Raw genomic sequence first — 18,118 nt, forward strand, 5'->3', positions numbered from 1 at the left:
TACAGACATAACATACTTCTCCTTTTAAAAGATACTGTTGCTTCTTTGTCACTTGTAATCGAATAACTTTTTTACACAATATCTCAGTGTTTGTTATGTCACCCATGTTCCCTACAGATTCTGAGAGCAGTCCATGCAGAAATCCTCAGGTTGAGAGAGACTCAAGCTCTCTCAGCAGCCCAGGTTGGCCTTGTAAGGAATCAGTCTCCCAGGAGGAGGCCTCTCCACGGCTGAGGCGAGGGCGTAGAAGGACCGATGAAGCTTTGCTCCGAGACTGGAGCTTCGCTGCTCCACCTACTCCTCCCCCTCTCGGTCCCCAACCTACACCACCGCCCACCCCACCACCCCCTGTGCCAATCCGCCGACCGCGCGGTAGGCCTCGGATCAATCCTCTTCCTGAAGAGGTGGATGCAGATAAGGATAGGCTCAGTGAGGGTGGAGACACCTCCTCAATAAAGAAAAGGAAACGCTGCAAGAATCGTAAATATCAGAATGGGGAATACATCACAGAGAAGGATAAGGTGGCAGATGGAGAGGAGAAGCTGGGTGTGGAAGATGGTGAGGCCACTAGTGAGTAAAGATGTCTGAGGCTTGGTGAACATTTTGCTGAGATCATCATTACATAATTTCTTTGCCTTGTCTTGATATTTAGTCTAAATCTAAATTTCCCTTTGAGGACCAATATCTATCTTTGTAGGCCTGTCATGGTTATTTAGCAAGTGATTTTTATCCAAAGCAGTTTGCAGTGTACTTATTACAATTAGGCATGTGCAAAACTACATATGATCAAAATCACGTGACCAAGATCAGGCACCTTTCTAAGGGCCGTTTAAATAAGACACATTCTTGAGTTAAAAAAACAGCTAGATCAATTTTTTTTTTTTAAATGAATAGCATTTTTATTAGAACAATTTGATTACAATTCTTGAAGGTGCTGTAAAGCCATCCTGCAAATGGCTCCCAGTCACTGGCCAGCTGTAAAAGATTTTTTTAAATGACATGCAAAAAATCATTGAAATAGGGGCAATGAAATATCACACTTTTCCATGGGTTTTACCATGTAAACTGTCTAACAGCTTAGGCAGGATCACACTAATTAAAACACCACCACTAAAAATATAAAAACTTTAAAAAAAATCTTAGAAAAAAATCAAGATATATTAGTGAACCTTACCAGTTGCCTAGTCGGTTGTAAGATGACGACTCTGGAGCTATCCATCCATCTGTTAATACATCCATTCATGCTGTTTTAGGAATTATGTAATAAGAAGGTTTGGCTTGAAATAATAATTAAGAAGTCAGTGTATGCTGTTGCAGATGAGAAGATGGGCATGTACCCTTGTCTCAGTGCCACGCTGACCAGTGGAGTGCCCAGCCCTGACATCAGCCCTAGGCGGACACTGTTCACACGCTCGGGCTCGACACTACCTCAAGAGAGTCCTCCCGCCCCACTGCTTAACGACAAACCCTCTGGGAAGAGGAAGTTTAAAAGTAAACACTTATGTGATGCAGATGATCAGAAAAAGGTTAGCCAAAGCATCTTTGCAAACTTTCAAAAAATGTTGATGAGCCAATGAAATGGCTTGAAATGCCCTGTTTTCTTTTCTGTGCTGACATATTTTCTATAGAAAACAAAAAGTTTGGGCAGGATGTATTGAAAGAAATTGTCCCTTTTATTTTTAAATAGATAGTTGTATTTTTGACTTCACAGCCATGAACTATGATTTGCCACTTGCTAGTCAGTGGCAGGTGATATTAGGTGGAGGGGCATTCTCATTGTAGAGAGCATTTTATTGGACACAAATCTGTGAAGTGTAAAATGAGTCATCAGTATTTTTACAGAGAGTCTGCATACCGTGGCAAGAAAAAGTATGTGAACCCTTTGGAATTACCTGCATTATGTATAAATTTGTCGTAAAATCTGGTCTTCATCTAAGTTACGATAATGAACAAACACAATCTGTTTTAATTAATAACACACAAAATATTGTATAGTTCTTGTACATATTAAATACATAATTCAAACATTCACAGTATAGTTTGGGAAAAGTAAATGAACTCCTAGGTTAATTATGTCAACAAATGCTAATTAGAGTCACGTGTTAGCAAACCTGGCATTCAATTAATGAAATGAGATTGGAGGTGTGGGTTAGAGCTACTTTGACTTATAAAAAGCACTCAAACAATTTGAATTTGCTATTCAGAAGACGCATCTTCAGACGTGGACCATGACTCGCAAAAAAGAGATCTCAGAAGACCTGTGATCAAGAATTGTTGCTTTGCATAAAGCTGGAAGGGGTTACAAAGTTATCTCGAAGAGCTTAGATATTCATCTGTCCAGTCAGACAAACTGTCTATAAATGGAGACAATTTAATTCTGTGGCTACTCTCCCTAGAAGTGGCCATCCAGCCAAGATGACTAAAAGGCACGCTGCAGAATGCTCAATGAGTTAAAAAAGAACCCTAGAGTGACAGCTAAGATTTGAAGGAATCATTGGAAATGGTTATCATCTCTGTTCAGGAGTCTAATATACAGAAAACATGAAACAGGCATTGTGTCCATGGCAGGACACCACGAAGGAAGCTGCTGCTTTCCAACAAAAACATTACTGTGCACCTGAAGTTTGCCAAAGACCACCTTGAAATTCCACAATGCTACTGGGAAAAAGTTTTGTGGACTGATGAAACTCAGGTTGAATTGTTTGGGAAGAACACACAGCAGCACTACGTATGGCGTAAAAATGGCACTGCATATCAACATGAAAACATCATCCCAACGATGAAGTACGGTGGTGGGAGCATCATGATTTGGGGCTGCTTTGCTGCTTCGGGGCCTGGAATGCTTGCCATCATCGAGGGGAAAATTAATTCCCATGTTTATTAAGATATCCTACAGGATAATGTCAGGCTGGCTGTGTGCGGGCTGAAGCTCAGTAGAAGTTGGGTGATGCTGCAGGACAATGACCCTAAACATTGAAGTAAATCCACTACAGAATGGCTTAAAATAAAATAAAAAATCCACCTTTTGGAGTGGCCCAGTCAGAACCCAGACCTTAACCCAATAGAGATGCTGTGGAATGACCTCAAGACCCATTCACACCAGACATCCTAAGAATATGGCTGAGCTGAAGCAGTTCTGTAAGGAAGAATGGTCCAAAATCTTTCTGAATGTTATGCAGGTCTAATCTGCAGCTACGGGAAATGCTTGGTTGAGGTGTTTGTTGCCAAAGGAGGATCGACCTGTTATGAAATCCAAGGGTTCAATTACTTTTTCCACATCACTGTGAATGTTTAACGGGATGTGTTCAGCTTGGTGTTAGCTTAAGCAAATTGTGTTTGTCTATACTTGTGACTTTTGATAAAGATGAGATTACATTTTATGACCAATTAATGAAGAAAACAAGCTAATTCCAAAGGGTTCACATACTTTTTCTTGCCACTGTATTTTAATCAGAATCAGAATCAGCTTTATTGCCAAGTATGCTTACACATACAAGGAATTTGTCTTGGTGACAGGAGCTTCCAGTACACAACAATACAAAACAGCAACAAGACTTTTAAAAAATATTTAAAAATTGAATAAAAAATAAATAAATATTGAAAAGAAAATAAAGTATATATATATAGAATACACAATAGACATATATATATATATATATATATATATATATATATATATATATACACACAGAAACACACATACATACATACATAAACATACATATACATATATGTACACACATATATACATACATACATATACACACATATATATATATATATATATATATATATATATATATATATATATATATATATATATATATACACACACATACATACACACACATACATACACATACGTAGTGCAAATTTAAATACAAATTGGTTATATACAGCGCAAGGGAATGTAATGGCAGAAGAGGTTGGATGTGTTGGATAAATATAAAAAGACTAAGCTTCGGCCAGAAAGCAACAGTTCAAAAAGGTAGTGGGCAGGGTGAGTGGGGTCCAGAGTAATTTTTCCAGCCTTTTTCCTCACTCTGGAAGTGTATAGTTATGGGGGGGGCGCAGGAGGCAACCAATAATCCTCTCAGCAGTCCAAACTGTCCTTTGTAGTCTTCTGATATCCAATTTCATAGCTGAACCAAACCATATCTAAAGGCTGATTTGGTAAACTTTTAGTAGTACACCAACATATAGATGGCTTAAAAGGTATAGAGAATGACAAAAATCCTCAGAAGTCCACTTCTGATTTCATGGGGTTTAATGGCAAAATTGTGTTTGAAAGGACCAGGTAAAGACATTTGTTCCCATTTTTCCCCCAGTTAGTCGTACGCTGCCCCCATGTGGAATTTTGAGTCACTACATAGCACTTTCTTACAACAGCTGTTTCTATTAGGCAGGGTCACGGAACAGTTGCTGTCCTCTCAATGTCACATCCCTCGTGCATGACTCTCTTTTTGTCTTTATGTTTTTATTTCAGCTCAAGTCTAAGAGAACTAGCTTGGGCAAACACACAGGGACCCTCATACCAGATGAGGATGGTCCTGTTGCCAAGAAAACCCCAATACCTAACACTTCACCCAAGCAGTCAAGCTCCCCACTGTCTGGTAAAAAAGGAACATCCGTGAAATCAGGAATCCTTGAATCTACTCCAAGCCGCCCAGTGCCTCCTGAAGTTCGTCGACTGATCGTGAATAAGAATGCAGGAGAGACACTGTTACAGAGAGCTGCTAGATTAGGTTACCAGGTAGAGCATTCTCATCTCTTTTGTTTGTAGACAATGTCAGTCATGCTGATATTGTAATGTTAATACTTTAAGATATGAATGTTTATAGTATATGCAATTATTGTCGTATGGTTACAATTTGTTAATTTTGATTGACCCTTCGCTAAGCACCACCCCCTCCCATGGTAACTGTTGCTTGCTCATACAAGCTTTACAGAACATCCTATAAAAATGAATTGGAGATAGTTGAGCGATGCAGTTTTCAGTAAAATGTGCTTATAAAGTGGTAAAAATGTAAATTATGTTATTCTTACGTGGACTAGAATGAGGTGTGCATTGCAAAGGATTTTTATCTGCTGTTTTTCTTTGAAGTATCAATAGTAGCAGTATCGTTTATTAAGCATAACAATTAAGTAAACGCTTATCACAGTCAACTCAAAGGAGAGAAGCCTTATTTGATAGCAATTACAACTGATAATGATAGTGAACAGAACTGTTAACATCTCTTACTCATAACCCTATATACACCTGGGTTTCAATACAAGTTGAGCTCAGCATTTGTGGCATAATGTTGTTTACTACAAAAATGTATTTTGACTTGTGGTTTGGTTCCAGTGAGGCACTTACAATGGAAGTGAAAGGGGCCAATCTGTAAATGTTAAAATACTCACTGTTTTAAAAGTATAGCCATGAGATGTAAACAGTATGTGTGTTAACATGATTTTAGTGTGATAAAATCGCTTACTAACCTTATATTTGTGAAGTTAAATCCAGTTTTACAACGTCGTTGGCATGATAACGTAACGTTACAAACCTTAAAACAAGGCGGTGCTTCGCTGCTATTTGAAGGCATTTGAGCGGACGAGCATTTACACTACGAGCCCAGTGTAGTCAAATGTAATGTAAACGTAAATGTGTTTTTGAAGTGGACCAATCTCGAAATGTTTTGGACCCTGTTTACACCTCCCGTTTGCGTCGTCCCGTTTCAAATGGATTGCTCAAAATGAATTTAAATTCCAGGTGTATACAGAGCCTGTGGCACTGTTAACTTTTTACTATAATAGTGGCATGGTTGCCTCTATTATGACCTGAATCAATATGTAAATTCATGTAAAAAAAAATTTATTTTATTTTACCTTGCAGCAGTGTTGGTGTTTTACTGATGTTATACAGGTTAATTTGAAAATGAGAGCTGACACCATGTGTCACTCACTATTATAACTATTACAACATTTGAACATATTTGTGAATGATTTAGTTAAAATTCTGTTTAAAACTATCCAAACACACTGGACTTACGGTACAACTGGTTAGTAACATTTTTAAGGAGGCGCTTAGAAAAGGATCAGTTGTCATTGTATCTTGACCCGTAAGCAATCATTCCATACTCTGCCAATTTTGGTATGCATGATATTGGCTGTTTGGTTAATTGCTTACTAATGTTTAATTTTTTAGGAGGTAGTTTTATATTGCTTGGAAAAGGATGTGCGAGAGGTGAACCGCCGTGACAACGCAGGTTACACGGCACTGCACGAGGCCTGTGCACGTGGCTGGACTCACATCGTAGAGGTGCTGCTAAAACATGGCGCAGATGTTAACTGCAGTGCACAAGATGGAACACGGTAAGCAGTGAGCTTACAGTGAGGACATAATTAAGGGCACTCACTTATATCAGAGTAAGAAAGTAATTATTTGAAATATTCATTATTGCAGTAGCTAGTTACACAGTACATATACTGCCATGAAGTTGTGTTCATTCCCAAAGAGAACTTTGGCTGTTGTATAATGACACAATTTGGTGCTGAGTAGCTAATGGGCACATTCAATTTGGGAGAGGTGTTTTTAGAAAAGTATTATCAGACTGTACAAAAAAATATTATACACATCCACCCACCCATATCAGACTATTCTTCCTCTTACCATTGTGCCCTCTTCATCATTGCAGCCATTAGCATTAACAATGATATGCTCTTAGCAGGTCATATACACATTTTATCTGGTGAATTCTGTTTTATACTCATGTTTCAAACTTTTGCAGCCCTATTCATGACGCAGTTGCAGCCGATAATCTAGCAGCAGTCTGGATGCTGTTAAATCACGGGGCAGATCCCACACTTGCAACTTACTCTGGTCAGACTGCAGTTAAACTCGCCCAGAGTCCCGGAATGAAAACTTTCCTCAAAGGTAAACGGGCTTCATTTTGAACATCTGAACTTAAAGCATTACAGACAGCTTTAATAAACCTGTTTACCCCTATAAGCTGCATTCACTAAATATTGTTTTATTGTGCATGTTATTAAGCATTCTTAATATACTATTTCTTAATTATGTTTGCACTTTTAACACTCTTCTTCATTAACTCTTCATCTTGACTTGGCTTCATCCACATACTGAAAGATTTTCTCCTAAAGCTTCACTTTTATGATCTCCGTGAGATCCACAGCTGTGTGTTTAATATATTTCTTGCATTGAAACTGTGTTTGTGTTTGTTTTAATGCAGAGTACTTCACCGATATAGAGGGACGAACTGACCAAGATAGTCTACAGTGGGATTTCTACAGTAGTTCTGTGTTCGGTAAGAACATGTAGCAGTATTGTATATAGTATTATATGCATGTTTATTGAAATATGATTTAAATTTGAGTTTAATTGAAACACAGACAGGGCCGGCTCCTGACAGCTATGCTAGGGTGGGCTGGGGGATATTATAGGTAGGCATGTGGGATTGGGGGTTACTCAGACTGCTAATTTAGTTTCTTTAATTGGCGTGACATGGTGTAATTGTCAAGATCATAAGGTGCAGTATAACTATATTATACACTTTTTCCCCATATTAAAAAATATACTGAAATAAATAAACTGATAAACATTTTGTATAATCATAAGATTGAAGTGGGCCCTGACAACTTTACACTTTCAGAGTAATTAGAATTACAGTCTTAAAGCAAATTACAAAGACAAATCAGAGTCCCCACGAATGCAAGAATGGAATGGAGAGAAATAATATCATGGAGGAAAATAAGGATGGAGTGAAAGGAAATATATTAAATGGAGAGATCAAGATTAAGAACCTAAAATTTGACACAGATGGGAACTGCTTAAAGAAGTAGTTATATAATATTAAATGATGACGATTCTTTCTGTTTGACTTTTCTGTTTGACAGAATGTAATAAGCAATGATCTTGCTCCACAAAAGCAAAACGCAAAATTGAGTTCTGAAAACAGGTCTCTTATGATTTGTCTGGTGACAGACGAGTTTGTCTCATATGCTGAAATTCAGAGTAACCATTGTGTGAAAATGCAGTAACTACAAAATCCACATCAAAATAATTCAAGCCATTTTTCTCAGTTTCAATGTTAGTTAATGAGTATGGCCTTTGTAGGGTAGCAAAGGGTATTGATATTTTTACCAGTGAAACTATATGTGTAAAGTAATTTAGGGAACACAGGAATTTGGATGGATGGAAGGAAAGAAATGCCATGTAAGCACCAAAGGTTATATTCATGGCAAACAGAGTAGTTTAAAGCGCAGTGACAAACAATAAACAACAAACTATCTCAGCACTGTAAAAATGTGTATATAAAAGAGATGTAAGACATGAGGAGACAGACAGCATCTCTCAACGACACCAAATTAACAACAGGGGAAACAGAAGCACACATCCCGCAAAACTCTGTATCCAGCTATGAATCATGATCACGTACGGTACTATCAGCTAATATTGGCTGTGGAATCAATGGGAACTGGCACAACAGAGTGCGGCGCAGGATGATGTGTGCGTGGGAGCGGGAGAAAGAAATGACTCGCGGGACTCCCGCAAAATATACATATCTAAATAACAAAATAGATGTTCCTGAAATGTATTTAATGTATTTAAGGTACAGAGTGTTATTCGTGTTATTCGTCTATTATGCAAGACCAAAAAAAAAAAAACTATTTACAGGCACAGGGTTGGTGGCTAATTCTTCCTTGTGCTCCATGCGGTGGAAAGTGCTATGGATTTTAACGCTTAATTAAAGAAATGTACAAACAAATCTTCGAAACCAACCAAAGGTCAATCAGATATTTGGCAATGTTAGAGTGATAAAGTGTGTGGTTTTTTTTCTCTCTCTCTCTCTCTCTCTCTCTTTCCATTTTTTTTTTTTGTTCTTTGTTCCTGGGTGGAAATTATAAAAAATAAAAAATAAAAAGCCTGATTCCGGAGCAGGAAAGAATCTTAGGGGACCGGGACTGAAAAATCTGCGCAGACCACTACCTGCAGGCTTTTGCAGGTGGGAGCGTGACAAAACGTGACAGTTGCAGGTGGGAGCAGGACAAAATATTTCATATTTTTTTACAGGAGTGGGACAGAATCTCACGGTAGCGGGTCTGAAAATCCATCCCACACAGACCTACTTTATAATTCAGGTCCAGTACTTCACGAACACCTGCAGTGCGATTTTGGGTAGCTTATGCGGAGGAAGAGGGAGATATTTGATAAGAGGGAGCCCGTGATACATTAACAGCAGCCACATGGTCACTGCACACTGAGACAGCACCAGGCTTCTATATGGGCACAAAAACCTATACATTGCACAAAAATATCTCTTATTACCGTTATTGCTCGCGTAACGTCTCGGACTCTCTGGATTGCAGCAGCAGAAGCTTCTTGAGTGTGTCATTGCTTTCGGCCAATGACAAAAATAGAAAAACACTACACATTTCCTGTGCTGTTTTGTGATTGGTTGGGCAGTCTACAGCCCACCCCCATATTGCTTTTAACCAATGCACAAATTGGAAAAAATATATATATTTTTAATTTAAAACCATGTTTCTAAAATGTTTGATTGGGTGGGCAAGACTCACGTTTGGGTGGGCTCAGCCCATCCCTGCCCATACCTACATCCGGCCCCAAAAAAAATCAGAATCTTTCCTCTAAACTGCTCTGTGAAAGTGGTATAATATCAAGTCAGGACAGTCTGTTGTCCAAGCTTCCTCTAATTTGAGCTGAAAGTGATCCAAGTATTTAGTGACATAGTTGTCCACTAGAGGGTAGCATTTGCACCATAAACACTCTTGAGTTCATTTGACTCGACGTTGCCTGTTTTATTGGTTTATGCAGGAACATGTTTTGGAACATGTATCGAAAATCAACATTCATGCTGATAGTGGCCGATATATACTTTTTTCTTTTCAAACAGTTGTGTGTTTTTCAAACTGTAATCAAAATGATTTGCATTCAAACATGAATTGTACCACAGGTCACATGACGCAATGCCCAAATCACCTTTTACAGACTCAAGCGCAGTTCCTTGGTTCATACCTGTGCTTGAGCAAGTTTTCACACCAATCAGTTTAGTCAAACCTTAAGTCCTTTGTACACCAAACGTGAATTTTCAGCGTGATTTCTCGCAGCGATCAACATTTTCATTTGAAACAATGGATTCCCAACGAGCCATTCTCACCTGGAGCAAACATTAGTGCCCAATCGTGCGGCGAAAAAGCGAAGCTTTTTTACGGTGAGTGTGTCAATTTTTTTTTTTTTGCCCTGACCAAAAATATATACGCTTCAGATCACGTGTCAGAAGCCGTTGCAGTTATCAGAACCAGAGCAAAAGGTGGCACTAAAGCACAGAAAGCTGTTTTGACCACCAACATTAAACGCTGAAGTAAGAAATCCTGGAAGGAAGAAATCCTGACCCAGCAGTGATGATGTGTAGTTAATTTGCATCAAATGCCTTAAAAACTGAAAATAATAATCTTGTATGGGTTCTCTTAACATGTAAATGGTTTTGTTGCATCACTGCCTTGCATCCGCTTTAAAAATGATCAGATCTTATGTTGATTGTCTTCATAATATATTTCATATTGCTGCACTGTTTTGCTTTTGCATTTAATCTTACACAAGTTCTCTAATATAATATACGTCGCACCATCTTTGTCTTTTGTATCACTTTTTTAATAAACAACTTTATGGATCTTAAGTGTTTTTCTTCATCAAACAATAATATCAATACTATTACTGTGACATGCAGTGCACTCTGTGTGTCTTTGAATCGCAATAACAAAATCGTTATTGCTGCGCTATTTTTAATACTCATTAACAGCATTGTCTGACAGTAACTGTTATAAAGTGTCTAATAATGGGTCAGATTGAAGATGGGTTTTGTGGGGTGAGATCTGTGATTTATTGCTTGCACTCTTTAAATTTAAATTTCACCACATTTAATTAGTAACATGCAGGGTTTTAAGCAAATATAACACAAGTAGATGTACATGGCAATAAGATACAGTCAAAGATTTGTTTTAACAGTCATTATGAGTGTGCATTACGCAGTGATTTTAATCAAATGCATTTAACACAAGTACAGTATGCGTGGCAGTTGCGTATAAGCAGTGTTGTTCCAAATGAAAACGTATTTTAACCGTTATTATTTTTTATTTTTTTACACTCAAGTCTTTCTAATCACCCCTCAGACTGTTTTATATTTCGATCTGCTTGCTCGCTAGAGAATGGTTTGTTTTTCTTATTGTTTTGCAAACTTGTCAAGTAGTTATTTTTTCTCACCCAGTCAAGGGCATAGATTTGGCTTGAACATTGAGGGGGTTGCAGTGTGAAGCGTTTATATGTTTCCATTGAGCATGGTATAAGTATTGGGGGGGGGCGTTGTTAATTTCTTGTTTTGATTATTGGAGGGGTTACCTCCCCCAATCCCCCCCGGAATATACGCCCTTGCAACCAGTGACAGTGATGGGCGGAGGGCGGACAAGCTCAAAGGTGCATTGAGCCACCTACCGTACCGGGGTGAAATTGCTTGTCGATTAGCGCCACCTGTGTAAAAGGTGTAAATGTGCTAACGACGAACATTCGTATCGCTTTCTATGGGAAAGGGCCATTCGCTGGCGATTCGCCTCTCATAATCACGTCATGTTTGTTGTTAAAAGGCCTTTGTAGGACGATGTAATGCACATCTCCAGCGTAAAGGCGCCTTAAGACATAACATCACCTAATGATTTTATTCATACTCTGCAACAGTTTCAGTTGGACTGTGCCTTTTAGTTCCTCAAAATGCATTTAGTTCCTTCATAGAAAAGAAAAGAAAACGGTATGTGACAAAAATGTTTCATTAACATTTTCCAAACAAAGCCTTCAAAAGTGTATTGACAGAAATGTACTAAAATAGCACCAATTCAAGTCACATTAAACATTTCCCAAAGTGTAAGTGGGACGTTGACTAACTGAAAGAACTTAACCCTATAGGATGCGTATTCATTGCAATGGGCATTAAATCTCTCTCATTCATCACAATATTAATCGTGGCTATCCACTTTGCTACAGCAATCGTGAAGCCGCAGTCATATGATTCACGCTGCTTTGAACTCCACATAAAAGGCGCTAAAGAGAACATCTTGTTTTGCTCTGTGCACTAGCACTGCCTACATAATGGTCCTTTATCCGAATTGTATGGTATTGTAAATGCAACACGACACCAGGGAAATACTGATACTTAACTCCAGAGGGTCATGTGAATGCTGTTTATCACAAGTCCCATCTGGGTTTGTTTTGTATAAAAAAATACAGTTTCTCCATCCTTTCATCATTAACATGGAATCGCTGTTTTTTGTGTGTTTGCGGTGTACATCAGTGTAATGTCCCCTGACACTTCACAAAGGTTTCGCCCTATTCCAACCAGTGTTCAGAACTCACACGGATAATAAAATAAATATAAATAAATGTCAGAATCTAATGCCAAATTGGTGAATGCGTTAATCCTCTTTTAAATTAAACGCACGCATTACCGCATTAGTTTCAACAGTTCTACTTGTAATTAATGCAATTTAAAAAATGTAATTGATTGACAGCCCTAGTTTTAAGGAATTTTACAACCTTTTTTTTATATTACAGAAACAGAGCAGGAATCTTGCTGGGACTTTCTATTGTCTCAGCCTGAGGATGAAGGTGGGGAGCAGGTGAAAGAGAGAGATGCTGATACAGACTGTCTTCTGTTTGAGTTCTCCTCTGAGCCCCTCCTACTCTGCTACCATGTTCAAGTATCATTATCGCAGGGGTGAGTGACATTGGCAATGCTGACCAGCAGTATTTATTCTAATACTATACTGTCTGCTGTCTGTATTATTTACTTCTAACTAAACAATCAATCTAAACTTTACTTTCATACCTAAACTCTGTGCTTCCCCCAACAGTTTTTGCAACTGGTTCTTGCTAACAGACGTGCTGAAGCGGCTAAAGATGTCAGCACGGATTTTCCGGGCTCGGTACCCTCAGTTTGAGGTGGCCACCATCGCCCAAGCAGAGCTGTGGAAACAGGTCTCCGTCAGTCAGACGTGCACAGCCCCTGACAAACTCCAGCCAGGTGAGGAAGATGACGGAGAGGCGACGGTGGAGCTGGTGCGCTGCATGCCTGAGTTACAGGGACTGTTAGGATCCTCCATACAGATCCTCAGAGAAAATGAGGATGAGACATCAGGGGTCACCGCCAGCCCCTGCAGTCGATAGCAACTCCTGCTCTATATCTGTTTGCAGGCCCAGAACAATCCCTCTGCACTCGCTCCGGTCTCTCTACAGCCGTTAGATCTAAATGGGGAGCAGCGAGGTGCTGTCCACAGTCGTGGTCTCTCAGTGAAGGTCCTTGCCATTGCAACTGATTGCCTGTTACCAGTACCAGCACTTTGTATAGTCAGTGTCAGCCAGGAAGGTCCTATTTTCTCAAAGACATTCTTATCATAGGCCACCTTCCCCCTCAGTATTGAAAGGGGCCCTAGGGAGCGACTTTGCCATGCCCTTACCCCAGGGAGAAAGGCTGGGGACGGACTCCACTGGGAATAAACTTTCAGGTTCCTATCTGTGGGTATTTTTCAATATTCAATAATTCTGTTTTGTTTTTTTTTTTTTTATAAACAAATGTATAAGTAAATATATGTATATCTTGACATCAGGGTGAACGCATATGGGTGTAACTTATCATGTTTTTATGTTTGTTATTGATGGTATGCGAGTCCAATAGAAGGAGTGGTAATCCAAGCCTTTTTTATCTTGATAAACTAAATGTTTGTAGCTAAGAGACTTACTTCAAGCTAACAGCGACAGGAATGCATTTGGGCCAGATGGTTCCTGTGTACACCTTCCAGAGTCTTGCTGCCCTGAGAAGCCCCCTAACCTACAGCATATGTTCCTCCGTACCTCAGCAGCACAGCTCTCACAATGAAGCTCTGCCTAGATCATTACACCTTTCCTAGCTACACTCACTATTGTTTCATTTGCATTGTAGCAGGCACAGGATTGTACCCTTCCATTCCTGTGACATCCAACGATTGTTTAATTTTTGCTGTGAAGATCAGCAGGTTGATCATTAGTCATAAATTATTTTATCCACAATTGTTTTAAGATATCAAAAGGTATCTGCCTTCTGAACTGGTATCGACCTTGAAAATGAAGTGGTAAACAGAAAACAAGCCTGTGGAATGCTTTTGTTTTTGGAGGTTTTTTTTTTGTTGTTGTTGTTTTTACTTTTCTAGAGCCATTTTTCTAGATTCTGTCTTTAACTGCTTTCTAGTGCTTATTGAAAAAGGACTCCACTCTGATCTTCCCATTCTCATTTTTTCCTGGTGTACCAGATTCTGGCGTGCTTTGCTGCACATGGTGTGTTTTATTTACACTGATTACACTATGTAACACAGTTTTTGTTCCTGGGTAGTAAGTGTTATTTCCTAATTGCTTATGCCTCAAAAGTATAGAAAATGTATAGAAATGGATTATTCCCCACAAACTTTTGCTTTTGTGACCAGGACAGTGATATTTTGAAATTTACCTATTTCCAATGAGAAAACGGGTGAATTTTTTGTCTTTTCGTTCACATAAAGTCAGAAAAAAACAACAACATATGAATCCTTCTTTATCTGTGGCTTTATCTTTATTTTACCGGCTTTGACCTTTGCTTCAGACAGCTTAGGGAAGAAGTCTTGAAGGTACTTGACGGCTGCCGACTCCTTATCTAGAGCTTTGTCAAATTGTTTCATAAGGCCCAATTTGATGTGCATTGGTGGCATCAGCACCTTCCGGGGGTCCACCAGTGGCTCCCACTTGATGTTGTTCCTCCCCAAAGAGAACTTGGTCCGTTATGATCAGTACTGCCTGTGGTAGTGCGCCTTGGTGTCCCTGCTGTCCCAAAGGCAAAGATAGCAGGGAAACTTGGTAAAACCGCCTTGAAGACCCATCAGGAATGCCACCATTTTGAAGTCTCCTGTGACCTCCCAGCTGCACTCATCATACTTCAAGGCATCCAGCAAGGTCTTGATGCAGTTGTAATCCTCTTTGAGGTGCACAGAGTGAGCCAGGGGAAGAGACGGGTACTTGTTACCATTATGGACCAGTACGGCTTTGAATATTACTTTAGTATAAATACATGTTCATTTTTATTCATATGTTGTTTTTTTCTGACTTTATGTGAACGAAAAGACACAAATTTGCCCGTTTTCTCATTGGAAATAGGTACATTTCAAAATTTCACTGTCCTGGTCACAAAAGCAAAGTTTGTGGGGAATAATAGCCATTTTCTATACTTTTGAGGCGTAAGCAATTAGGAAATAACACTTACTACCCAGGGAAAAAAATAAAATAAATTTGTTACACAGTGTTATTGTTTGTGCTTAATTTAATAGTCATTAATATATTTGACCTTTTTTGTGTGTGTATCAGACAAATGATATATGAAAATTGCTTTGTATGGTTGGTGCTTTATTTTAAAATGTACAATTAATGATCCCTTTATTCTGAGGTTGTTTTGTTTTCCCAAACTGCGAACAGTATTTTAACAGGCTAAAGTACAGTTTTATTGTACTGGTGCTAAGTTAGATTTTGTGTTGACAATCAATGAAGTTTTGTTTGAACTGAAACCAATAAATTATATTTAAATGAAGAGACAGAAATGTAAAGATAAGAGTTTAGTTTCACTACTTATGGAAATACAGCAAGACATGAAGAAAGTTCTTGGTTTTGAAGGCATATTGCTTCAGTGAACTCTATTCAAGGAGGAAAGCTGTTTAATTGGTTCTTTTTTTGGAAGAAATCAACCAGAATAAAGCATGATTGTCAAGTCTTGCTTGTGAGCTTCACACTGATTGTAGCACTGCATATTCGTTTTAAAGAGAATGTTACAGAAATCATTAATTAATACAATAAGCTTTGAGATTTTAGTTTATAAAACGGAGAGTTCTAGTTTTGGATGCTGATTGGTCACCTGCCGTGCTTTATTCACGATAAAGCACAGCTGTGACCTCTTCACCGAGTGTTTATTTGTATCACTTCACAGCATCTTGATGCATAGCAGCGTTCTTATTACTGGCTATTGTCAGGGATATATCTTTTAGAGTGATACCATTTTTTGGAGAACGAGTATGAGTACCGATTCTTCCTTTTCTGAATTCCATATCAACTGTTTATTTAACTTTTTTCATCAAAATCGTATCTAAATAAATAAATGTATTAAAACTTTAATCAAATGAAAATAGAACAATTAATTTTTTACATAATATTGGATTATTTTTATCAAATGAACAGCACAATGCAAAAAAGACATGTGCGATATTGCTTAAATACAATAAAATTACTATTGATTTATTATTAGTATTAGTAGTATTACAGTGAATATTATATAACTGTACAGAAGTGATATACAGTATTTCTGTTCTACTTTTTTCCATTTAAATTAAGTTTTTATTTTGGCGGAAGCTTTTTGAAGCTTTTTTTTTTTTTTTTTTTGAAGCCCTTTCTGTCTTTTTAATGGTAGCTTCTTACCTCCGGAAAATCAGGTCGCCTATGTGACCCAATGTGATTATTAAACCGCAAAAAAGTTGCTATTTAATTAAATAAATATGTAGTCTGTATGTGATTTAGCACTGTATTCGCTATCATCTGCTACAAACAGAGTGTGCATTGCTCATGATGGTGTTTTCCGTGTATGAGACAAGGAGCTCTTAAAGGTATAAGCAGCCGTTGAAGCTCGCAGCACATGCAAACTAAATTACAAATGTATCTCAGTACGCCGCAGCCTTTGCAGTTTAATAATCACACTAGGACAATGTGATTTTATTTTGTCTGCTGAATGTTTATGGAATGATATTCCTACATCGGATGGTATCGGTTTTGGTATCGGAGCATTTCTACGAGTACAAGTACATGAGCAGCGTAAGTATTGGGACACCCCTAAACGTATTAATAAAAAAAATCACAATGAACAATTCTGCTTAGTGATACCAAGCAATTTGACACATGAATTAAAGGTTTGCGTGTAAAGTTGTTCCAACTGAACATTTTGAAATTCGTAAACTACCGAGTATGTTACCTGACAACCGTATGAGGTCTACAGTTAAGCAAATTAACTATTATTATAATTGTGTATTCCAATTATTATCAATAATAAATGTAACTATTTTTTTTTTACATTGGTGTCCTTATCGAACAGTGCCCATGTTGTACCTCAAAACAGAAAGTCATACACAGAACATAAACAGATTTTTAGAAGAATATTTCAGCTCTGTAGGTCCATACAATGCAAGTGAATGTTGACCAGAACTTTGAAGCTCCAAAAAGCAGTTAAAAGCAGCATAAAAGTAAACCATAAGACTCCACTGGTTAAATCCATGTCTTCAGATGCGATTTGATAAGTGTGGGTGAGAAACAGATCAATATTTAAGTCCTTTTTTACTATAAATCTCCACTTTCACTTTCACATTCTGACAGAGAAAGTGGAGATTTATAGTAAAAAAGGATTGGATGAGTCATATAGATTACTTTTATGCTGCCTTTATGTGATTTTTGGAGCTTGGTCAACATTCACTTGCATTGTATGGACCTACAGACATATTCTTCTAAAAATCTTCATTTGTGTTCAGCAGAAGAAAGAAAGTCATACACATCTGAGATGGCATGAGGGTGAGTTTTCATTTTTGGGTGTACTATCCCTTTAAAATGAATAGGTACTGTATTACGTGAATGGACCCTCTGCATCATTTGCCCTGCACTGGGAGAAAAGTATTGTCCTCAAGGGGGCACTAGATACTAACATTAACTGAGGATTTAACTAAAGTGCAACTTTTTAACATTAAGGAGGACATTTAGTATAATTTTATCAAGTTACCATATATGCTGAACTATATCAGTGAAAAAGATAAACACCTACATAGGTCTACTGTCCAATTGGCTCTCAAAGGTTTGGACTGCTGATGACAATTGACAGCGGTAAAAGGTCATTCAAAGAGGCTGATGCAGTCTTTTGGAGAAAGTGACAATCAATTGTTGAGAAACTAGTGATGCACTTTAGTACTCATTAAGGAAAGAAACAGGACAGGATTTTGAAATGAGAGCTGTCTGAGTATGGACAAGGCC

The 18,118-nt window shown here is 38.2% G+C and overlaps 1 protein-coding gene across 4 annotated transcripts in view; it reads left to right on the forward strand.

Moving 5' to 3' along the window:
• The window catches only part of LOC127412590 (BCL-6 corepressor-like protein 1), a 46,490-nt gene extending 31,275 nt beyond the window's left edge, over nt 1–15,215 (forward strand). For 3 of the 4 annotated variants that reach the window (XM_051649062.1, XM_051649064.1, XM_051649063.1), the window contains exons 5-12: nt 118–570; nt 1,318–1,526; nt 4,487–4,753; nt 6,188–6,354; nt 6,771–6,916; nt 7,233–7,307; nt 12,620–12,782; nt 12,919–15,215. In XM_051649062.1, coding sequence (XP_051505022.1) covers nt 118–570; nt 1,318–1,526; nt 4,487–4,753; nt 6,188–6,354; nt 6,771–6,916; nt 7,233–7,307; nt 12,620–12,782; nt 12,919–13,231 — 1,793 coding nt within the window. In that variant the 3' untranslated portion in view covers nt 13,232–15,215. The remainder of the gene's footprint in view (nt 1–117; nt 571–1,317; nt 1,527–4,486; nt 4,754–6,187; nt 6,355–6,770; nt 6,917–7,232; nt 7,308–12,619; nt 12,783–12,918) is intronic. The other variant, XM_051649065.1, reaches the window with a different exon arrangement.
• Nucleotides 15,216–18,118: the final 2,903 nt, after the last annotated feature.

This window comes from Myxocyprinus asiaticus, chromosome 22 (genome assembly GCF_019703515.2).
Source record: "Myxocyprinus asiaticus isolate MX2 ecotype Aquarium Trade chromosome 22, UBuf_Myxa_2, whole genome shotgun sequence".
NCBI lineage: Eukaryota > Metazoa > Chordata > Actinopteri > Cypriniformes > Catostomidae > Myxocyprinus > Myxocyprinus asiaticus.